Source organism: Prosopis cineraria, unplaced genomic scaffold, assembly GCF_029017545.1.
Source record: "Prosopis cineraria cultivar Desert tree isolate PC_DT_omini unplaced genomic scaffold, ASM2901754v1 PC13, whole genome shotgun sequence".
NCBI classification, from domain to species: domain Eukaryota; kingdom Viridiplantae; phylum Streptophyta; class Magnoliopsida; order Fabales; family Fabaceae; genus Prosopis; species Prosopis cineraria.
The window spans coordinates 813,487-837,489 of NW_026555344.1; the positions used below are offsets into that span (position 1 = coordinate 813,487).

At 35.1% G+C, this 24,003-nt stretch overlaps 2 protein-coding genes and 1 pseudogene across 3 annotated transcripts; 1 reads left to right on the top strand and 2 right to left on the bottom strand.

Moving 5' to 3' along the window:
• The first annotated feature begins 259 nt into the window (after positions 1-259).
• Positions 260-7,875, top strand: LOC129290837 (DEAD-box ATP-dependent RNA helicase 8). 2 transcript variants are annotated; one of them, XM_054927862.1, is made up of 11 exons: positions 260-375; positions 801-1,109; positions 1,970-2,030; positions 2,667-2,901; positions 3,418-3,656; positions 4,243-4,494; positions 4,576-4,756; positions 5,906-5,994; positions 6,089-6,162; positions 6,244-6,370; positions 7,321-7,875. In XM_054927862.1, the coding sequence occupies exons 2-10, from the start codon at positions 823-825 to the stop codon at positions 6,320-6,322; spliced, it is 1,497 nt and encodes a 498-aa protein (XP_054783837.1). In that variant the 5' UTR covers positions 260-375; positions 801-822; the 3' UTR covers positions 6,323-6,370; positions 7,321-7,875. The 2 variants fall into 2 exon arrangements, with proteins under 2 accessions (XP_054783837.1, XP_054783836.1); XM_054927861.1 differs by having other exon boundaries at positions 303-1,109.
• Positions 7,876-10,581: 2,706 nt separating this feature from the next.
• LOC129291357 (uncharacterized) lies at positions 10,582-12,865 on the bottom strand. Its single transcript, XM_054928650.1, has 2 exons — positions 12,547-12,865; positions 10,582-10,892 (listed from the first exon to the last, which is right to left on the bottom strand). Exons 1-2 carry the CDS (start codon positions 12,762-12,764, stop codon positions 10,802-10,804), a joined length of 309 nt encoding a protein of 102 aa, XP_054784625.1. The 5' UTR covers positions 12,765-12,865; the 3' UTR covers positions 10,582-10,801.
• Positions 12,866-13,854: 989 nt separating this feature from the next.
• LOC129291862 (acetyl-coenzyme A carboxylase carboxyl transferase subunit alpha, chloroplastic-like) lies at positions 13,855-20,314 on the bottom strand (annotated as a pseudogene).
• Between the last annotated feature and the right edge of the window lie 3,689 nt (positions 20,315-24,003).

Consider the following 24,003-nt stretch of genomic DNA (forward strand, 5'->3'; position numbering starts at 1 on the left):
AAAGCTAAAAGTGACTTTTGAAGAGTCTAGTAAATGTATTCTTTGAAGTAAAAAAATTAATCAAATAACTTTTAATTTTTGAAAGTACTCTCCAGACCTTTCAGTCTAAAAGATCGAGACTGAACAACGAACGTGCCTTTATTTTTATTTATTTTTCTTTATTATTATGATGATGATGATTAATACTATTTTTGCCGACTTTATTATTATTATTATAATTTACAAAGGCGGTCTGTAATGGCCAGAAAAAGAAAAAAAAAAAAAAAAACTCGGTTAAGAAGAAGTTGGACGCTTTGTGCATTATTAGCGAAGAAGCGGGGCCATTCAGTAAATAGAATCAATCTTCTTCTTGATGCCCTAGTAACTTGGAAGGAGGTCTCGCCATTTTTCCTGCTACTACTCTAACGTTCCAATCAATCACAAGAAGTACCAAGCAAGAGAATTAAGAAATCACTCTCCTCTTGTTCGATTTCTGGGCTTTCATCAATTTTTCTTGGCAGAATATAGATCACCGCCAATCCTCACTTTTCATTGCACTCTTTTTGCGATAGATCTGTACAAAATCCCTAACGATTTTTGCCTTCACTTTATTCCTGCCATCATAGGAGAAACGATCCCTATTTTTGGGTCCTTTAGCTCTGTATTATACTCAGAAATTTTAGATTTTGGCAGATTTAGGTTTAAACGCGAGCCATTTCTAGAAGCATTCGTGGGTTTGGTTCCACTTTGCGAGAAACGCTAAATTTGTAGTTGGTAGCATCTTTGACATTTTGTACATTTGTTGGTGGAAATTTCTGTAGGTTTTTCTTTTGAATCGGCGGAATGAACAATAGAGCTAGATATCCGCCTGGGATTGGCGTAGGCCGAGGGGGAGGTATGAACTCAAACCCTGCGTTTCAGCCACGAGCCCCTCAGCAACAGTATGTGCAAAGACATTTGGTGCAGAATCAACAGCAGTATCAACATCAGTATCAGCAGCATCAACAGCAACATCAGCAGTTACAACAGCAGCAGCAGCAATGGCTTAGAAGAACGCAATTGAGTGGCACTGATTCTAACGTAGTTGACGAGGTCGAGAAGACTGTGCAGTCTGAAGCCGTTGATTCAAGGTGTGGTTCTTGAAATGTTATGCATTAGACATGCTCCTCATAATGGAAGTGTAATGTGTTAAGACTGAATGTGTTGGAAATGTATAACTTTTTGAAAATTTGGGTTAGAAAATAATGTATTTGGCATGAGACCTTTAACCTTTTCCGTACGATGTGAGCGAGCTTGACTCTCTTCCTAAGAACATCAGAGAAATAAACGGCAACATCTTCGTAGTTAGAGACTTTTTTTTTTTTTTTGGGCTTGGTATTCGTGTGACTAGATTTGTTGAGAAATTTAGGTGTGCTTTACATCGTTTTGACGGTCAATATAACAATTTGTCCAATTTCTTTGTCTCTATGTACAAGAAGCGACTCTGGGGCTTTTGGTTTTCTTCTATCTGGTTGCTTGCAAGGTATTTAAAATTGGGATTGTTTTAAATGGTCATCAGTTTGCTAACTTATGAAACAAATGGAAGTGGTTGATTGATTCTTGGCTTTCTCATTTTTCTTCTTCTTTCAGTTCACCATGGTTCTGATTTTGTATATTTTAAGTAATGCCTGATTACTAAATTGAACCTATTTTATCCATGCAAATATATTGCACCTCAATACTTTAATGCATGGTGGAGTTGTTATTCCCATATTGCAGGCTTAATGCCTGATGAGATTTTTATGTCATGGGGTTGATATTTGATCGACTATGATTTTTGAGTTTGTGGAAGATTTTGGAACTGGCACTATGTAAACCTATTTACTAGACAACTGTGGCATGCATTGTCACCACAGCAGCATACTTCACTTCTGAATACAACTAATTTTTAGATTCTAGTAAAAGAATTGAAGGTGTCCTAATATTATCCTCCTTTATTTTGTCTTGGTAGTTCTCAAGATTGGAAGGCTAGATTAAAGATACCACCACCTGATACACGCTATAGGACTGAGGTATGCTTATGAGTACTATTATCTTATGCTTCGTGTGATGGGTTATATGCACTGGATTTTGCCCTTACATTTTGAGTGAGATTTGTAGGGGTATAACGCGTTATTTGTGATTTCCTATTTCTTTGCTATTCTGATTTTATTTATCTTTACTAGGATCTAGTTGTTATTTCATAAAATAATTTATTGAAACTGTTTGTTGAAGTTGATTTTGTCTTTAGACCAGCATTATAAGATGCACGTCTCTTTTTTTCTGCCTTGTTTTTCAAAAAAAAGGTTAGAGGCTGTTAGTCACAAAGATTGTAGAGTACATCTGAAGTGCTTTAGTTGTTTGTGCTTAATGTAAGGATAAAGATGTAGAAAAGGTTTGCTGGATTCTACTTATCATAACCAATGCAATTTAATTTAGTTTCACAATTCATGGGGATTTTTTTTATCCTATGAAACTTGAACTGTATTCTTATAACAGTGTGTTTATGGTTTTGGGCGTTCACATGATGTTTTTCTATTCACTTGAAAAGCCCAATAAGTTATACCATCTATGGTTCGGTCATTTAATGTCTATTGTTTATGGTGTTTTGGGAACTTATTTAATTTTAACATTTATATCTGTCTTCGCCTGTCTTTTGTTTTCCCTAGGATGTGACAGCAACTAAAGGAAATGAATTTGAAGATTACTTTTTGAAGCGTGAGCTGCTTATGGGAATATATGAGAAGGGTTTTGAAAGGCCTTCTCCTATCCAGGAAGAAAGTATCCCAATCGCTCTTACTGGTAGTGACATTCTTGCTAGAGCAAAAAATGGAACTGGAAAAACAGCTGCATTTTGCATTCCTGCACTGGAAAAAATTGATCAGGATAACAATGTAATTCAAGGTTTGTTCTGCTAAAAGCTTTATTTCTTGGAAAATGTTTTAGTCTTGTATGGAGTATTATTGATAAAGATTCTTTAGCAACCTGCAGCTGATTGAACATTTTAATGTATTAGCGCCTTCCTCTTTGTTGTGTTGAAAAGTTAGTGCCTTGCTCATGAAGCTGAAAGAAACTAGTGGAGCCTTTTAGGATATCAGTTGGGCTTGAAAGGACATGGAATTATTTTCTGGCATTTAGCCTGAAACGACACTGCGTTGAGAAAAATTTGTATTTTGTCCATACATTTTAGATTATTTTAAAATTATTTTAGTTGATTATTTTTTATTTACTGCTCTTTCATCCTTGTTATTATTAGACAGGAGAGATAATTGTAGAGATAGAATTTTCTTTCCAAGTTGATCAAAAATGGTCATGGCAGAAGGCTGGTGCCATTGTTGATACTGTCCCAATTAAGTTGAATGAGCATCGATGATAGTCACTACTCATGCTGACTGTTTTTGCTTATAATCTATCTTGCAGTTGTTATACTGGTCCCAACCCGTGAATTGGCTTTGCAAACATCACAAGTGTGTAAAGAGCTGGGAAAGCATCTGAAAATTCAAGTCATGGTTACAACGGGTGGTACCAGCCTGAAAGATGATATTATGCGTTTATATCAACCTGTTCATTTACTTGTTGGAACTCCAGGAAGAATATTAGATCTTGCAAAGAAGGGTGTATGTATTTTGAAAGACTGTAGCATGCTTGTTATGGATGAGGTAAATAACTTCACCTAAATTTACAATTGTATATAAAACCCAGTTGGGGGATGGGGGGGGTTTAAGAACTTTTTTGAAGAACCAGGATTTGAGGTTATTCGAAAATTACGATCTGGTCGCTGATGCCCAGTTAGGTATCTCTTTTGCTTTGTTAAATCTGTTAGGATTGGGGATCTGTTATTATACTTCCAAGTTGGTAATGCTCCATTCGTTCCAAAATAATTGTCACTTTGGAGGTTTGGTTTTGTTTCAAAATAATTACTTCAGGTTTCTTTCAAGAAAGCTTAATTTTTTTTTTTGACAATTTCACTCATCAATGAATGAGAAGTTTTTTAAAGCATTATAATAAGGGTATTGTAGTAAAGTACTATTATATTTTTTAATGGGTGCGCACAATTTCAAGTTGACAATTATTTTGCAACGGAGGGACTAATGCATTATGTATCTCCAATTTATGTTGTAAATGTTGAGCACATCTTTCTTCTGCCCTTCACTTGTGTTCTTTAAATGGCACTCTGAACATTAGTCATCTAACTATAATAATTGTTTATCAATGTGAGGAGCTTAATGTTTTCTTGTCTTTTAGGCTGATAAGCTTTTGTCACCTGAGTTCCAACCTTCGATAGAGCAATTAATTCACTTCCTGCCTCCAACCCGTCAAATCCTGATGTTTTCAGCTACTTTTCCTGTTACTGTAAAGGACTTCAAAGATAGATTTCTTCAGAAACCGTATATCATTAACCTTATGGATGAGCTAACTCTGAAAGGTATTACACAATTTTATGCATTTGTGGAAGAGAGACAGAAAGTCCACTGCCTCAATACGCTTTTCTCTAAGGTTTGATATTTTTTATCCTTTGTTCCCCCCGCAAATTGATCTTAGGCAGAGATAAATAATGTGATGGCTTGTTTATTTCAGTTGCAAATAAATCAGTCAATTATCTTTTGCAATTCGGTGAATCGGGTTGAGCTCCTTGCCAAGAAAATCACAGAACTTGGCTATTCATGCTTCTATATCCATGCAAAGATGTTGCAAGATCATCGCAACAGAGTATTTCATGACTTCCGAAATGGTGCTTGTAGAAATCTTGTTTGTACTGGTATGTTTCTATCACTTCTGCACTTGCCTGAACCCTCTTGTTTGTATAGATATAATCATGTCTGTAGAGTTAATGTCAGGGAAGCTTATAAAATTTCTATTCTCCTTGAATGTATGTTTTTGATAATTACAAGTGGGGTGAAGGCCTCTATTTATAGGGCCTATGGAAGAAGCAAGTTTACTCAATTGTCCCTAGTATGAAGTGGAATGTCTAATAAGTGTTGAAGAGTTAACTTATTTACAGTAAACCAAAGAAAAAAAAGTTAGGGATAATACAATTTTTGGCCCTATAATTTTAATGTGTTTCGGTACAAGTCGTATTTTTTTTTTTTTGGGTTCTAGGTCTCTCTAGTTTATCTCGTCTATGACATTAGTCTCTACTTTTGAATATGCCCAAAAGGATGATAAGGTCACACTTATGTTGAATATTTTGACATGTACTAACACACCTATAAAGGCGACATCCGACAGTGTATTCTGGCGTCCAAGTAAATGGGGTCAAGCATTTTTCCTTCGGCTAATGCTCTAAGAACCCTCAATTAAGTGGGGTCACTTCACGTGCTGCCTTTAACAATTAAACCTGGACCCCTTTTTTCGCTTCTATATTAACAGTATTAGTGACAGGTAAAAAAAATTGACACTTTTGAACATATTCAAAAGTAGAGGGACTAACATTGCATACAAGATAAACTAGAGGGACCTGGAACAAGTAAAAAAATTACTGGGACCTATAATGAAGTATGTTAAAACAATAGGGACCAAAAGTTGTGTTTCCGCAAAAAGTTAATAATTCCACAATGTCTCAAGCCTCTGTGCTGATGGTGAGTCTTATTTTCCCAAATTACTATTTCACATATGTAATTGTGGCTGGTGACAACTTTCCTTTATCTTTTGAATTATTTAACTATCTTGGTGTGTTTTGTTGCTGAATTTAACTATGTAACCTATACTAATATAATCCGTATTTTTTCTGTGAAATTAATTGGCAATGTTATGATGGGTATAAAGATAGTATTTGTTACAATTTTGTTGAATCTGTTCGATGGGCATGGAGCAAGCTTGGAATTTGTATGCGCTAAACTGGTTGTTTGTTTCAACTTCCATTTTTCTAAGTTATAATTGTTTCCTTTTTATTGCAAAACAAACGCAGATCTTTTTACCAGGGGAATAGATATTCAAGCAGTTAATGTGGTCATTAATTTTGATTTTCCCAAAAATTCAGAAACTTATCTGCACAGGGTATGTTAGAGCCTTCTTAGTCTCCTTTTTAGTTTATCTTGGTAGCTATTTTCTGCATGTGTTTTGGTCTCATTGATGTTTTGCCTATCCACAGGTTGGTCGTTCAGGGAGGTTTGGGCACCTTGGTCTAGCAGTTAACTTGATCACCTATGAGGATCGCTTTAATTTGTATGTAATTTACATTTAGATTTGAATTTAAATATACTTGCTATAGATTTTGATTTTTTTTTTCCTATCGATTTTGTTCAGATATAGGATTGAGCAAGAACTTGGCACTGAAATAAAGCAAATTCCTCCACACATTGATCAGGCAATTTATTGCCGGTGACTTGGGTAATTATCAGGGTTGTGTTCCCAACTTTGGTCAATAGCAATGGTGAGTGGTAGGTTCTAGGAAAAATTGTGCTGTATTTGTAATTGGCTCTCTTGTGGCTGTCAATCATTGTAGTGTAGAAGTGCAAATATATTTGTAAAAACATGTTTTGAAAACTCAGAAGTTGGCTTCATATTATATATTCTCATGTTTAGGCAATGGCTTAATCAATAAGCTTAGCTCAGGATAATGTTTTTATAAAATCAACAACCAGTCAAGGAGAAGTTGATTTTATTCTTTTCTTGTAGGTTATGATTAACATGTTTTGGTTTCGTATGAAAAATTGTATGTTCATTCTCGTGATAAGTTATTGTCTCTAATTGAATTCTTTTTAGGAAAAGAAAGGATGCATTGTGGGATGCTGGACTGCCTATCCTTTTGTCATTTTTTTAATTTTCTAAGAATTACTGTCGAGTTATGAAGAGGGATGGAAGATAGTCTTGAATCCTATGAAAGGGGTAGAGGAGGACCAAAGAAAATGTTTTAGTTGTTGAACGGGACCTTTTGCTTAATACATCCAAAGGATTGATTATTGATGGAGTACAATAACATTGTACAATTCATGTAGTCGGTTTTAACTTGTGAAATAAGGCTTTTTTTTTTGGTTGTTGTTTCTAAAAATTACTGTAAAATTAACCAACCAATCAAGCAGAAAGGGTTTTGTGCACTAGGTGATGATAATATTGAATGTATGATTGGTTTTCAAGCTTGAATATGCTCTATACAAGGACATGTGATAATTTATTATTCATCGTGTCTTCTTCAAAAAGCTAGTCATGTCAAGAACTGTGATTTTCAAATCTGAGACCGGTTCCATACAGTATTTTATGCCTGATGCTTCAATTATTTGAGAATATTTGACTTGCTATGATGCTTAATTTATTCCGACATGTGATACAGTCAGCGTACTTATAGTTTGTAACGTGCATGTATGGATTGTTCCTTTCTTTCAGGTTGATGTGAGTGGCCATTTAAGCGGGTTTGCATGTAGCTCTGAATCTGGAAGAATGTGCAATGATCATTGGGGTATTGTTGGACCCCTTGTTGAATGCTTTTTCACTACTTTGTGGTTAAGAGCCCTGAATTTTCTAGGACCGTTGGACTTTAATATTGGCTTCTAACTGCCAGATACATGTCGGGTCAAGTTTGGGATTTCTATGGTTACATTTGCAAATGTTGTTTGTTTTTAATGTGTAGTTTCTTTTGTCCTCGCACTGTTTGGGGATGCACTATCCTTTATGCCTTATGTGCTATTTGGCCTGAGATTGTAGACTGCTAGTGATTCATCATATTTGTCTCAGCATCTTCCTGCTTATATTATTTGGTTGACAGCGGTCCGTGCTCATCATGAAAGAGTGCTCTTGGGCCTTGGCAATGGCGATGTGCTTGATGTGACTATATTATTTAGTTGCGTCTTGCATGGTGTTGAGAGACAACTGTTGCAGAAATTGTATGCGAATGCTACGAGCAACTTTTTGATGTTAATGAATGTATAGTGACATTCCTCATGTGGCTTTGGTTATAGCTTGCCTCGGAAGAAATTGCTTTTCGACGATATCCAAGCAGTCGCAAGTGATGATTGGGTCATACGCTTAAGTAGGGTTCTTGTGATAATAGCTTGTAGTTTATTACTCAGTTTCATGTTATGAATTTTTAGTACTCAAAGCTTACGTTCTATTCACACCATAATTAATATTGATATTCTAATTTAATATGATTAATAAACAATGAAGAATATTTTAATTTGTTATAATTAATATCAATCAAATTGTCATATATTCAAATGTGAGTAGAAGCTGATTGGTTGATACTTCTAATAAATTTTTATTTTATATTTTTTTGAAGTTGGCTAGAGCAAGTGTTTTTCAGTTTCTTTAATTGCACGTTGTGTGTGACAATTTACAATGATTTTGTTGCCTGGTAAGTGGAACTTATTAATCACTCTAGCCAGTTACCTTGTTCTAGAGTCTTCTCCCGTTAAATGCACCATGACTGTATTATGGTTAAGAGGCTTCTCTGTCATTGACCCTTTGTAACTTCATATTTGAGAATTTTCACTGTTATTGTCATCTATCAGCTTATTCAAATGACCGTATGCTGTGAATTGAGGTGTAAAAATTTTAACTTCGTTATCATCTATTCAAAAACAAGGGTTTGCATCTACTCCACAAAGCATCCTTTTTAGCGTACCACCTTATGTTGTAAAATGGTAATCAATCTTAAAAATCTTACTCTACTATTTCATTGAAAGCACCCATTCAACTATTCATAAAATGCTAGTTTCCATCAACAACAACAAGCTTTTATTCCATTAGGTGGGGTCGGCTACATGGATTGTAAAATGTCATTGTACTTTATCATTTATCAACTTTTTAAGAATATTATTAATTAAAAGATCGCGTTTAACAACTTTCAAGAGTGTTCTCTTAAGCCTTCCTCTACCTCTCTTAATCGGACTCAAAGTTATATATTTCATTCTTATTGGTGCTTCCTTTGGTCTTCTTTGTACATGTTCAAACTATCTCAATCGATTTTTTACCATTTTTTCTTCAATAGGTGCCACCCTCACTTTTTCACATACGTGCTCATTTCGAATTTTATCTTTACGTGTATGTCTGCACATCCATCATAACATTCTCATCTCTGCTATTTCAATTTTATGCTCTTGTTGTCCCGTTAGAGCCCAACATTCACTACTATATAACATTGCCAGTCTGATAGCAGTGTGATAAAACTTTCCTTTAAGTTTATTAGGCACCTTACGGTCGCAAATAACTCCTTTAGCTTTTTTCTAATTAAACCACCCAACTTGAATTCTATGTGAAATATCTCCACTGATTTCGCCATCATTTTGAATAATGGTTCTCAAATATCTAAACTTTTTCACTTGAGGTATAATTTAATTTCCCAATTTCATTTCCAAATTATTGTCGAATAGTCCTTTACCAAATTTACAATATAAATATTCCGTCTTATTTCTATTCAGACGAAAACCTTTCGACTCCAATGTCCTCTTCCATAACTCAAGTTTGCAATTAACCTCTTCTCTTGTCTCTACTATAAGAACTATATCATCCGCGAAGAGCATACATTTTGAAATTTCCCCTTGAATATGTTCCGTCAAAACATTTAAGATCAAGTTAAACAAATAAGGACTCAGAGATGATCCCTGATGTAGTCCAATCTTTATAGAAAAATCCTTTGTTTGACCACTAGGCGTTTTTTATACTAGTTTTTACCCCCTCATACATATCTTGTATGGCTTTAATATAAGCAATCCGTATTTTCTTTTTTTCCAACACTTTCTAAAGCACTTCTCTTGGTATACGGTCATAAACTTTTTTCAAATCAATAAAAACCATGTGTAGATCTTTATCTTTACAACGATATTTTTCCATTAATCCCCTTAGTAGATAAATCGCCTCTATAATTGATCTACTTGGCATAAAATCAAACTGATTCTCAGAAATACTTGTCTCCAATCTGAACCTGTGCTCAATTACTTTCTTTCACAATTTCATCGTGTGGTTCATGAGTTTAATCCCTCTATAGTTAATACAATTCTGAATATCTCCTTTATTTTTATAAATAGGAATTAATATACTTCTCCTCCACTCATCAGGCATTTTCTTGGACCGTAAAATCACATTAAATAATTTAATTAACCATCTCACCCCTTCTTCACCTAAACATTTCCACGCTTCGATAGATATATAATCAAATCCGTTGGCTCTACCATTTGCCATTTTCTTAAGAGATTCCTTTACCTCCTTATCACGTATTATTCGATAGAATGACAAATTTTGTTCTCCTTCACCAGTTACTAAATCCTCCAAGTTACTAAATGAACCCTCTCTATCATTGAAAAGCTTAGAAAAGTAAATCTGCTATCTATTTTTAATTTCATCATCTGTAATTAAAATTCTTCCCTTTTCATCCTTAATACACCTTACCTGTTCTAGATCTCTTGATTTTCTTTCCCTACTCTTGACAATCTTATAAATATTTTGCTCTCCTTCCTTCATCTCAAGGCTCTTATAAAATGCTAGTTTCCATCAAATGAAAATTTTATAATTGGCTTGTTTCTTTTATAAATCTGTATTTAATGCTTTTAAAAAGCCAAGTAATATCCAAAACACTCAGACCATGAGAAAGCATGCCCTTAAAATTTTGTAGGGAGAAAATTAACTCCTAACCATAATAGGAGGAGGAAGAGAAGGAACAACACAACCGTGCATTTCAATTTTTTTGATGTCCGAAACACCCTTTCTCTTCCTATTCTCAATCATCATACAATGAACTAAATTTAGTGAATGAAGATGAAGATGCTAATTACACGCATCAAATTTACGGTGTTAAAGAAAAAGCTAACAAGATTTGCTGCTCAAAACAGCTTTCATAGATTGATTCCACAAACAGCAAAAACCAGTATCTCTATTTGTTGCGTTTGGTAGCGCGCCTTCCTTGGCCCTTCTTGGGGGGTCCTTTTCCTCTCCGCTTCAACATTTCCAGCCTTGATAAGCGCCTGTAAGAACAACATAATATGCATAGAAAATCTTAAATTATTATCCATAAAATTAGTTAAAGCTGTAACAGTTTCGATATAACATAAGAACATCCTTCAGATAACCATAATGACCATGCTGTCCAACTTGTGCTTTTAAATATATAAATGCGCTAGAAAGAATAGATGAATTTAGAGAAGTTTTCTCATAGACAAATAAGCATCAACTTGTCGATTGCGTGATCGGCAAAAAGGCAACTAAAAATAGCCAATCACTACAGAATGAAATCCCACCAAGGAAACACAAACAAAACTATATTTCACTTGCCTAGGTCTAGCTTTTGTTCTCAAAAAAATGAGATCACACTGCAAAAACAACAACAAAGGAACTAAATTCAGGCATAAAGTGAACATCAATGGCAAACAGATCATTCAGATGGCGGAGCAACAACCAAAAAGATCTTATTTTCCCAACAGATTGTTGAACATTCCATAGCAGATAAGATGAATATTGTGAAATTTAATTGCTGTTTCAAGTTGAATTTAGGTGTTGAATTGCAGTCAAGGAATTCACATCGCTGAAAAGACTAACCCATATTACTAAGATTCACGTAACATCAGACAACGGGCATGTTAGATATGCCATGAAGCTCGTTTATTATCAGTATAAATAAGCCACCAGGTACCATGGATAGTAACAGATTATCCAGATAACCAGCAAAGAACCAAAATATAACACATGCCCCCAGACCAAGAATTACCGCCTAAAGATAGGGAATATCTATAATTCTATATATTTAAACTGAAAAGACTCGAAATCAGTTCAATTGGGGCTGAACATTTACGGGTCATCCAAGGTTACGTATTGCAGAAAAGGACCTACATTGTAGTCGACAATTCCACACGACTTCAGAGATCAAACAACTTCAAAACTGAAGGTCATTTACCAGCAGATTTACAAAACTCAAACAATGTGTATCCAAAACTTTGGAATTTAGACTAATAGACTGATTCTATAGTCCCAAATGAGAACAACGGCATCATAAGAAAGCTGAAGTCAATTGTCTCAAACAGAATTGCTAAGGATGGGGTCTCCAAAATTCGCAATGATCTAGAACGCCTAACTTTGCTTCGTTAAACCTACAATTTAATTATCAATCCCCAGCCCCACAAATACAACAAAAGAGGGGTGAGGGAGGGGAAGAGGTCACTTTAGTCTTTCCAGCAATGTCATTTTCTTAACAGTAATTGCATGAGGAAAAAAGGAAAGGATTGCTAAGCGTATCTAATTTTAGCCTTCGAAATGAGAAAGAACATGAATTAGAAGTAACGAATGCAGTGCACACGTTCAATAATTAGAGCATGACGAGTCATTTTCGAAAACTTACAAAGTCTGTCTGCTAATCCTTCCAACGTCTGAAAATTACTTGAAAAGAGAATTAATTTGACGTATGTCATTTTTAAAGTGTGAGCAATGACCAAATTGTTAATTTTCCCAAACGAAAGACAGAATGAAGAAAACCAAGAACCTAGTTTTGCACAAATTGACAGTCAAAACATAACCCACAATCAATACTACCAGAGACAGTAGAGCAAACACATGACGGACATCAGGCATTCAATGTGCTAGGGTTTATGTGGTTCAAGTGAGAGAGTAGGGAAAGAGAGAAGTTACTCTTGTTCTTGCTGGGCCATGACGAGAGGGTCGTCTCGCTGAATGTCATAAGGGTACCACTGCGCCACTTTCTCACCGATAAGCTTCTTCCGCAGAAGCTTATGCGCAGATCTCTTGCCTGTGGGATTGATTACATGTCCGAATATCCTTGCTCGTGCCTCGGTCAATCCCTGCGTTACCGCCACAGCCAGAATGCTCTTCAAGCTCCCGCTTGCCATTTTCGCATTCGACAAGAACCTACCATCGTCTTTCGGACGTTTTAGGCTTTTAGCCCAAGTGGATCAGAATTCGGAAACTAGATGGATCGGGCTGAATCAGTTCCCGATTCATTTTAAGTTTTAGCCCGAGTTATTTGAGCCGCAGGTCTCATTTTAAGTTTTCCACACGTTTGCGTGTGTGTGATGCTTCTATTCTATGCGCATATTATTATATATGAAAAATACTCTTTGCCAGTTGCTACCTTTATTTTTAAATCAATCTTTATATTTTAAATCATTTTAATCAACTCTCGAGATTTTGTTAATCCTTATGCATTATAATATTTTTAATTTTAAATGACTCTCTTGTCTATCTCAACTTGATTTCATTGTACTAAGAATCATGCACATAAATTTTAAATCAGTTTATAAGTACGCTTCAACTTTTAATTTTTAATTGCGGTCCCCTATTAGGTGAAGACACAATAAATCTGATTATCTTCAATTTTTTATTTGTATTTCTCTCCCTACACAATCTAAAACCATAGTTCAATCCAATTGATTGGTGAAAGATGATATCTCATCTCATTCATGAGGTTTTTTATTTTTTTTTTAACTATGAATTTCATACCCAGTTTATTTCAATTCAATTTATCCTTCAAGTTTGCCGCAATAAGTTTCTGTTGTTAATGAAGCACCAAGAACAATCACTAGAATACATAAAACTGGCTCTCATATATATATATATATATATATATATAAGAGCTCGTAACAACACTCTTAGCATATTCCTCCTTTGAGATTTTGAATTGAATTTCTATTTAATTTGAGTCAGAACTGCAAATCACATGCGAAAGGGGGGGGGGGATGCTCGGAGAGAGTACCGTTTAAGATCCAATAACATTAGAGAAGTCAATTCTTATTTCACTGAATTTACTTATCATGACTCAGCTTTGATCAAAATGGATTGAATATATTTTTGCACATATGCCACCTTTTACACAGATTTGTTAACACATTCATCATCACATCCCTCATGTATCTCCAACCCCAACACTGAAAAGTGAAAACATATGCCGGTTTGGAGAATTTCAATTATGATTATCAGTAGTTATTTAAAAGCAGCTGTAACTTAAACTTTATAGAATCTCATTTGTTGCCAACTTTTGTTTACTGAACAAACAAAAGTAGTGTTGTGATATCAATAATAAATAATATATTTTCAACAGTTATCACTCACATAAAGTAACCTCAACATCTAGTGTCTACCATTTTCCACACCAACCTTGCTTCAGAAACTTCTGACTTGGATTCTACTTCCATTTTCAGACCATCAATCTTTTCCTTCAGAGCTGTGACATTCAAGGAAGAAAGAATACTCTCTTTGATATCTGCTTCAATATTTTCTACATCCTTAGGGCTTGATCCTTTAGCCAGCTCATCTTCCAACTCTCGAACTTTTTGTTTAAGGCCTTTTGAATTTACAACCTTGTCAATTTCACTGTAGATTTCATTGTTCACCTCTATTATTTTCTGTTTTACATCAGGCGGAAGGTTAGTTGCTCTTCTCTTCACTACTTTAACAACCTCCAGATTAGCTGATCTCAAGATCTCTTCTAGCTCTTCCTTTGTTGTCTCTGCTTCTGCCACCAATTCTTTGTTTGGTGAATTCCCATTTGATAGCTTTTCTTGAGCGTCCTTCAAGTTTACTATCTTTGCCTTGATATCATCCGAAACCTTCTGATTGATCTCTGCTTTAAGTTTCTCTTGTTTGACTTTCATAACAATCAGTCTGTTCACAGCTTCTAGCTTCTGAAGCTTATGCTTCAATCCCAGATAAGCACCTGGCCGTGACAAGTTGTCATTGAATTCTTGCATGATCATATCCACTTTTTCCTTCAGGTTACGATCAAGGGGTTGATTCGGTGAGTGATTTGCGATTTTAGATAATTCCAGCCTTAAAGACTCAATCTTCTCTTCTAATCCCATTTCAACAAGTACATCTGTTATCTCTTGGTCTACTTCTTGCTCGCTCTTCTCTATTGCTTCCTCTGTAATAGGATCAGATTGTCCCTTTGTTTCAAAAATTGTCTTCTTGAGATTTTGGAGCTCGGACTCAATATCCGTGATCTTAGAAGTGTTCACATCAAGTGGCTTCATGTTACGCTTCCTCTTTGGTTCTACAATTATGCCTTCTTGCACTTTTCCAATTGACTGGAACTTGAGCATTCGATGGCGTTGTACCTCTTTTGAATCCATTTTTTCCATCTCCTGTGTAGATTCCAGAACTAGTAACTTGGAGAGGATTCATCTAGTAACTTGGAGGATTTAGTAACTGATGAAGGAGAACAAAATTTCTCATTCTATCGAATAATACGTGATAAGGAGGTAAAGGAAGCTCTTAAAAAAATGGCAAATGGTAGAGCCAACAGATCTGATTGTATATCTATCGAAGCGTGGAAATGTTTAGGTGAAGAAGGGGTGAGATGATTAACTAAGTTATTTAATGTGATTTTACGGTCCAAGAAAATGCCTGATAAGTGGAGGAGAAGTACATTAATTCTTATTTATAAAAATAAAGGAGATATTCAGAATTATACTAACTATAGAGGGATTAAACTCATAAGCCACACAATGAAATTTGTGGGAGAAAGTAATTGAGCATAAGTTGAGATTGGAGACAAGTATTTCTGAGAATCAATTTGGTTTTATGCCAGGTAGATCAACTACAAAGGCGATTTATCTACTAAGGGGATTAATGGAAAAGTATCGTTGTAAACATAAAGATCTACACATGATTTTTATTGATTTGGAAAAAGCTTATGACTGTATACCAAGAGAAGTGCTTTGGAAAGCGTTGGAAAAAAGGGAGTACGAATTGCTTATATTAAAGCCATACAAGATATGTATGAGGGGGTAAAAACTAGTATAAGAACACCTAGTGATCAAATAAAGGATTTTCCTATAAAAATTGGACTACATCAGGGACCATCTCTGAGTCCTTATTTGTTCAACTTGATGTTAAATGTTTTGACGGAACATATTCAAAAGGAAATCCCGAAATGTATGCTCTTCGCGGATGATATAGTTCTTATAGCAGAGACAAGAGAAGAGGTTAATTGTAAACTTGAGTTATGGAGGAGGACATTGGAGTCGAAAGGTTTTCGTCTGAGTAGAAGTAAGACGAAATATTTATATTGTAAATTTGGTAAAGGAATATTCGACAATAATTTGAAAGTGAAATTGGGAGATCAAATTATACCTCAAGTGAAAAAGTTTAGATATTTGGGAGCCATTATTCAAAATGATGGCGAAATCAGTGGAGATATTTCACATAGAATTCAAGCTGGGTGGTTTAATTGGAGAAAAGCTAAAGGAGTTATTTGTGACCGTAAGGTGCCTAATAAACTTAAAGGAAAGTTTTATCACATTGCTATCAGACCGACAATGTTATATAGTAGTGAATGCTGGGCTCTAACAGGACAGCAAGAGCATAAAGTTGGAGTAGCAGAGATGAGAATGTTACGATGGATGTGCGGACATACACGTAAAGATAAAATTCAAAATGAGCACGTACACGAAAAAGTGAGGGTGGCACCTATTGAGGAAAAAATGATAGAAAATCGGTTGAGATGGTTTGGGCATGTACAAAGAAGACCAAGGGAGGCACCAGTGAGAAGAGTGGAACATATAACTTTGAGTCCGATTAAGAGAGGTAGAGGAAGGCCTAAGAGAACACTCTTGGAAGTTGTTGAACACGATCTCTTAATTAATAATATTCCTAAAAGCTTGATAAATGATAGAGCACAATGGCGTCTTGCAATCCATGTAGCCGACCCCACCTAGTGGGATAAAGGCTTGTTGTTGTTGTTTGTTGTTGTTGCTGTGTAGATTCCAGAGTTTCTATCAGTAACAAGCCACAAAAGGAACTACAATATAAAAAAGCTCTAAGAATGACAAGAAAAAAATTCCTTCTTGGTATATATTTATTTGTAAATGGCTTAAAGTCACGTTTAGGTTTTTGAAGCAAAGAAAGAAGGTATGCGTGAACATATCTTGGGAAAGTTTAAGAGGGGAATAAATTGCAATTTCAGAGATTAAAATTCATATATGCCAGACGTAAATACCTCCATAGCCTGCATGATTGCATGTTTAATTAGCTGTGACGTCCATGCAGGATCAGCATGTGCACCACCAAGTGGTTCCTGTGCGTAGAAATGTAAACAAGAGCACCACTATCTATGAATTTGAATTTTGTGGAAAACAAGAAATACCTTACATATAATATTCTGATTATCCCATAGTTATCACTCATTTTTCCTCAAATCAAATGTAAATAAGGTTACTTATCTTATCCATAGCCAAGAGTATTCTGATATTCTGATGTACTTTTGCCCATTTATTTCTAAGATAGGCTTTTGTTCTAGCCCATAACTTCACCTACAGATCTCTGTGTGTGCGTGTGAGTGTGTATTCAGAACATTTACAGATCCCGACTAATGTCCTGGAAGTCATTGCTTCTCTGAACAAGTTTTTAGTTGATAGTTAGCTAGCAGAATAGTGTGAATCATTTTATGTGCCGTACAGATTCCAAGGAGGAACAATCAATTCACATTCCCTGAAAGTTCAACTGTTTATGGCATGTAACCAAAGTTTTTATTGAAACAGAGAACAAAGAGATATAATTTCCTAAAATATTCGAGCATCCATAAGAGCATACAGGTCACAAGAGAAACACAGAGAAGGATCAATGTACTTACAGGAATAATACCATCAGCAATTCCACGTTTGTGATGTTCCTGAGCTGTTATTCTTAACTTTTCGGCTGCCTATAGATTCACAGAGTCGACCAAAATACGTGAAACAAAAGACAAGATGCCTCAAATAACCATTAAAGTTGATATTAATGAATGCTAACCTTTGGAGCGGCTTTAGAAGATTTCCACAATATTGCAGCACAAGCTTCAGGACTGATTAGAATAATACATCATTTGGAACTTTTTAGTATTGGCATGTCATTTAGATAGGACGTTTAATAGAACGCAAAAATTAAAGAAAAATATAAAGCAACTTATGGACCAAATGCCCATGAAGTGATTTATATCATATTGTTAACAAGAGAATGGACCGTAATCTTTAGGGCTCCGAAGTGAGCTAGGAAAAAGATGGCAAAAGTGAAAAACAGCACCTTGCAACATAAAATGCAGAATTCTCCAGCATAAACAGCTTATTGGCACAGGCGATAGCAAGTGCTCCACCTGAACCACCTTCACCAATTACGACAGATATTATGGGGACTTGGAAGCCAAACATGGTCCTCAAATTTTGAGCTATTGCTTCACCCTGCATAAGAAGAGCAATCAAATGTGCAGTGAAGATAGTGACTGCATGATAATCCAACTTTAGAGTTCAATAAAAGAAAGGAAAACGGTTATGCGCGCACACACTTGGCCAAGTTCCTCAGACTTGAGATCAGCATAGGCTCCGGGAGTGTCAACAAAAGAAATGATGGGGAATTTATGATGATCAGCATATTTCATCATGCGCAGAGCTTTCCTATACCTGTTTATATTAAATTTCTCAGTCAATATGAAAAATATACAAAAATTTCATTACTGTGACTTCAAATTTTATAGAACTACATCACTTTAGCCATTAGAAACTTTATACACATAATATATAAGTCAGAGTTAAATGCCAGATTGTGGCATACCCATGAGGCGTTGGCATTGCAAAGTTCCGGGCTATGTTCTCCTTTGTGTTCCTACCTTTTTGATGGCCTATAAACATGTAACTTTTTCCATCTATGCTACCTATACCCGTCACAATTGCTGGATCATCATAACCTGCTCGATCTCCATGAAGCTCCACCCACTATAGGTTCCAAGATAAGGGGAGAGAGAAGCAAAGAAGTAAGGAACTGTCTGTAATCAATTGTAAAGGTGATAAAAAAAAAACATACACCTTATCTGTAATATTAAGTATATGATCAAGAACTGTTGGCCTGTTGGGATGTCAAGCAATACTTAACCGTTGAATTGGTGTCAAATGAGTGTATAGATCTTTAAGAGCCTGAATCCAAAATGGAGAAATTTGGACTTACAGATGTGAGAAAAACTAATTGTTTTTGTCAATAGTATTAGGTCATCTGAACTACAACGAATGAACTGTAACATAACAAACACACTCATTATCCTATGTCTTCTCAATTTTGTTTTGATCATGTCACTTTTATCATGACAAATTCTATTTTCTTAATAATACCAGTCACTGATTATTAGTCTTGTGAAAGGACCAGCTAGTTTAAGTGCTTAAGTCTCTTAATTTTATCAGACAACCAAGAACTGATTACTATTTTGAGGGTGGGAGTATTTAGTGTGTCATTATTCTGTTGCATATATGATACAAGCTTGAAATAATATTCTCTTTCCAAATCCACAAAAAAAAAAACATCATTTCCCTTCATCATTTAATTCTTGTGTTTCACTTGTGCTTTTGAAAATGCAATGCTCCCATAGAAATTATATATTTTAGTCAATTTCACTCATGAAAAAATTCATTTGTTGAATTGTTCTGGGATTCAATTCTGAATTTAGAGAACAAGCTTAAGGCATATATGACCAAGGCACATAAATGAAGAAATAACAGTGCGTTATGGTTATTCCTCAATGAACTTATAGAACTATTTGTAATATGATAAAATTTATTTAACACACCTGTTGATACTTGTTCTCCAAAGCACCAATTTGATCGCTGAAGTCTAATCCGGTGTCATCTGCCATTCTACGCACCTTCAAGAAAATGAAAACAAAAATATATAGACAAAAATATCAAGGATAAATTGTGCCCCAAAAAAAAAAGAAGCAATTAAGAAATGTTGCCTTTGGCCAAAAAAAAAAAAAAAGAGAGAGATGTTGCCTTGGTAGAGGCTTTGAAACTATGTTGCTTAGCTACAATAAGTTGTAAAATAGCTATCTAGGATACATTACTATATGTCCTTCTGGAATACTTAATGGTCTTTAATCAAGATCTAGGGTAAAATCTGTCATGAAGGACCATTAGGAAAACAACCTTAGTTTACCTCTATAATCTTTTCTTCAAGATCAACAAGTGGCTTCTCAAAATCAAGCGTCACAGGTTTTGGTTTCTCAGGTAGAGGCTTGACGTTAGACAGGTAGGTCAAAAATCCGCTGCTGATAGTTGGATCCATGTTGTCAGGCCATGGATAATCATGCTTATTACCCTTTTTAATCTTAGCGACAACATGAAACCAGCTGTCTTTTGTATTCCTTGGACCTGCTAAGTCCTTTGGCCAAATAATTGCCCTTTTGGATAAACTTCCAAGAAAATTATTTGCAGGGTCGTCTTTTCTGATAGACTGATTTACCATTTCACTGGCATGATCTTCAAATCTTCTTCTGCTAAGATAGTTTCCGCCTAAAAATGATAGGGAAGTCATCTTCACAAGCTCAAAAAGCGATATGTTTGATGTGTATAATCTGCATCATTCCCGCATGCCAAGCTAGAAAAGAAAAACGAAAAAGATATCAAGTGAATTCAAAAGTATGTTGTGCCTGAATGAGCAGAAAGGAAAAAGATGTTTGGTGGGAAAAAATTGCAATTTAGATATCTCTTCTAGTCAATCATCAGCAAGAAATGTTAGAGAATAGAAAAGGTTAGAAACAAAGCATCTTGTTGAAAGAAATGTCACATTTGTTTTAGGAGAATATCTAACAATTCTCTTTCAAAATACAACAGCCTTTTAGAACTCATATGTCAATAATTGAAAAAAAAAATTACATGCAATCACTTCTGTGAATGCAGAGAATCCGAATTGAAGCAAGACGTGCACCTTACATCTACATTATCCTTTCTTCTAACATTATTATTGTTCTTAATTAATTTATTCTAACATTTACATTTAGGAAACTCTCGCAGATTCTTGGGCATGGATTTTCACCTTTTTAAAAACAAGAGCATTATATGAAAATAGAAAGATTGTTAGCATAATAAAGTAAGTCCAGAAATCCACAACACAAAATCATATGTGAAAATTGTTCTCCTGAACCAATTTAAATAAACTTATGATAGTTGAAGAAAATCATTGAGATGACAATGACTAGTTAATTTCCGGACTCAAAGTAATTATAAATCACTAGTAAAAAATTGAATGCTCTATTCCTTTTGCCAACACGAAACAAAAAGACAGTTTTGAATTTGAAGCACCAATTCTCAAATTATGAGCCCAGCAGCAAAAATTGTGGAAGTATTCGACAAATTCCAGTCCCCCTCCACTTTTTCCTCGGTTTCTAGGCAACCAAACAAGAAATTGAGTGGGTGTGAATTACCTCGAAAATTGAGGCTTCTGGGGTTCGTAAGAATGCAGGAATGCTTTGGCAGTAACAGATGGTAATGAATAATGAAAATGAATTAGGGACGAACAGGATGGAAGGCGATCATACTCGTAGCTAGCATCATAACAATACGGCCTACCACCCGCATGGTGCTATAATCTAAGGAACCATACATTGCATTCAGAGAAATGACAGGGATAGAGGAAGACCCCTCACCCTCAATGCTAGTAGTACCTTCCGACTCATTATCAAGCGACTGTACCCCAATAGACTGGTCATCAAGAGCATCTTCCACTAATTCCATAAGGAAAATCTGTGAACCACGCTTTTGTACACAATCATGACCAGGTGAATATTTCTTCTTACAGTAATAACAAAGATTCTTAGCACGACATTCTTCAAGTTCCTTTGGCGTCAGCTTTTGTTTAAAAGAGAAATTTGAATGACCCATGTTCTTACTATTATTCAAGTTGCTCGACACATTGGAAGTGGATGAGAAACCCCATCTTGGATCTGTAGCTGCATACTTATCCTTGGAGGGATATGTTAGTGCCTTAATGGGGGGCGAGGACGGCAGTAAACCCTTCGATGAATTTGAAGGTGGGAGAGACTTACCCGATGATTTAAGTGGGTACTGTTGTAAAGAATCCAAGTGTGACTCTTGAAGACGAGCCAACTTTGAAGCTTTCAGCAAAGATTGTGGACGTAGCAATTTCACCCCTGAAGCTATCTCAGGACGAAGGCCGCCGATGAAACATCCAATCTTACGAACCTCCGGCAAGTCAAGTTTGCACATCAGATTGTCAAACTCTAGTTGATATTCAGACAGCCGTCCATGCTGGCGAAGATGCATCAGCTCTTCCATTGGGTCTTCATTCAGAGGTCCATAGCGAATCTTAATGGCCTCAACAAATGTCAGCCATGGAACTATTCCATTCAGACTTTTCTCAAAGTGCTGGTACCACTTGTAGGCAGCATCATCTAGTGCTATGCTTGCCATGACCGTCCGTCGAGCATCCGGAGTGCCGTCAAGCAAGAAAAAACGCTCACACTTAGCCAACCAAGCCTCCACATCTATGGAAGAAAAACTGGGAAAATCAAGCTTGGTATATCGTGTGGGTACCTGATAGTCCCCATCTCAGTGATCGTGCAGTCCACGATCTCGAGGAACTTGAATATCCGTAAACTGTATGGACAAACGTCGGACCACATCTTGGAGACCCAACATTTGCGTACGTAACTCCTGCACACCTTCTAATTGCCCTTCAATTCGAGACAAACGGACATCCATTTCAGTGTATAACCTGTCTTCAAGCTCTTTCAGTGCAGTTACCGAGCGAGTACCGTCAGCCATGGGATCGACTGCTCTGATACCAGTGATAAGCAGAAAACAGAAAATAGAGATAGAGCAAGAGGAGATGTAACAGACGAGAGAGAGAAAAGAAGTGAGCAGGGAAAATTCTCATTTACAATTTTCATAACTGATACGTGCAGCGACGTGACCTATAAAACAGAAAAGCTCACGTGCCAATCATTAGGTAAAGGTCCCCACAAACTAAAACGGATAGGACAAAAGTAATTGCAAAATATTCAGTATTTATTTAATATCCTATCAATAACAATAAAGAAGAAGGGGATTCAGGTTTAAGGATAATAAAAGCAGGAAATGGGCCCTGTGTTTTCTCTGCTACGTCCGTTAATCCCAGTCAGTGGGAGTGTCTGCTTCACGAAGGGCGGGGGGTCAGAGAGAGACAAGATCTTTTGATTGGACAGTGGATATACGCGCTTCGGTTCTCGATTGGAGGTGACAAATCTGGCTCGACACGTCCTCAAAATTGTAGATAACTGATACTGATAACGCCAGAAGAGACGGGTCCCACAAAGTCAATTTCCAAATCACAAATTTTATTTTTGAAATAAACACTCCATTTTATAGATCATATTTTATAAAAGTAAAGTAATTTACTTTATAAATTATTAAATTAATAGTAATATTTTATTTTAAATAAAATATCTGAATTACTCTTAAAAAATATGAGAGAGGATAACAAAAAAATAATATTATATAATTTATTTACTTTTTGAAGGTTATGTTTGTAATTTTATAAAATTTTATTTTTTATACCTTTATTGTATTGGACATTGGTATTGATAAGGTTGGTAAAAATAACTTATAAATAAGATCAAAAGGAATATTAGCCATTTTCTAAAAATATCATCTGAATCACTTTAAAAATTGATTAATTGATAAAATTATTTTATTTTAAATTAAATTATTTAAACTATTCTTAAAAAGTAAGGGAAAAAAGACAGAAAAATAATATTATATTATTTATTTACTTTTTATTTTTTACTTAAAAGTTATATGTAAAATTTTACTTACTTTTACTTTTTATATTTTTTTATATTGATATTGATGAGTTTAATAATAACTTATAAATAAGATTGAAGGGAGTAATTTATTATATATCTATTGTAGGGTGACTGGATTTTTTTTCTTATGATATGGTATGCAAAATAAAAATAGGAACTTTTGAAAAGAATTTTTAGAAAAACCTTAAAAAACAATTTCTATGTGTAAAATTTTAATCAATACAAATTTCGGCACTTAACACCCAACTATTAGGGGTCCGCTTGGATTTCAGTTGGATATAATATATTATAAAAATAATTGATTAAGTGGTAGATTTTAATCATAATTGATTATATTATAACGCAATCTGTTTGGATACTATTTTTCTAAAATTAATTTTAACAAAATTGAAGATGTTTGGATAATTTAATCAGAATTAATTTTTTACTATATAAATTACTATATAATTTAATTTTTAAATATCAAATATTAATTTTTTGAAGATGTAAAGTTAAAATTTTATTAAGAAAAAAAAAAGACAAAAGAAGAGAGT

Coding starts and splice junctions, on each gene's coding strand:
- LOC129290837 (XM_054927862.1), top strand. CDS start 823: ATGAACAATAGAGCTAGATATCCGCCTGGGATTGGCGTAGGCCGAGGG. Junction 1,110..1,969: donor TCTGAAGCCGTTGATTCAAG/GTGTGGTTCTTG, acceptor TTGTCTTGGTAG/TTCTCAAGATTGGAAGGCTA. Junction 4,495..4,575: donor TCAATACGCTTTTCTCTAAG/GTTTGATATTTT, acceptor TGTTTATTTCAG/TTGCAAATAAATCAGTCAAT.
- LOC129291357 (XM_054928650.1), bottom strand. CDS start 12,764: ATGGCAAGCGGGAGCTTGAAGAGCATTCTGGCTGTGGCGGTAACGCAG. Junction 10,893..12,546: donor ATGGCCCAGCAAGAACAAGA/GTAACTTCTCTC, acceptor TTGTTCTTACAG/GCGCTTATCAAGGCTGGAAA.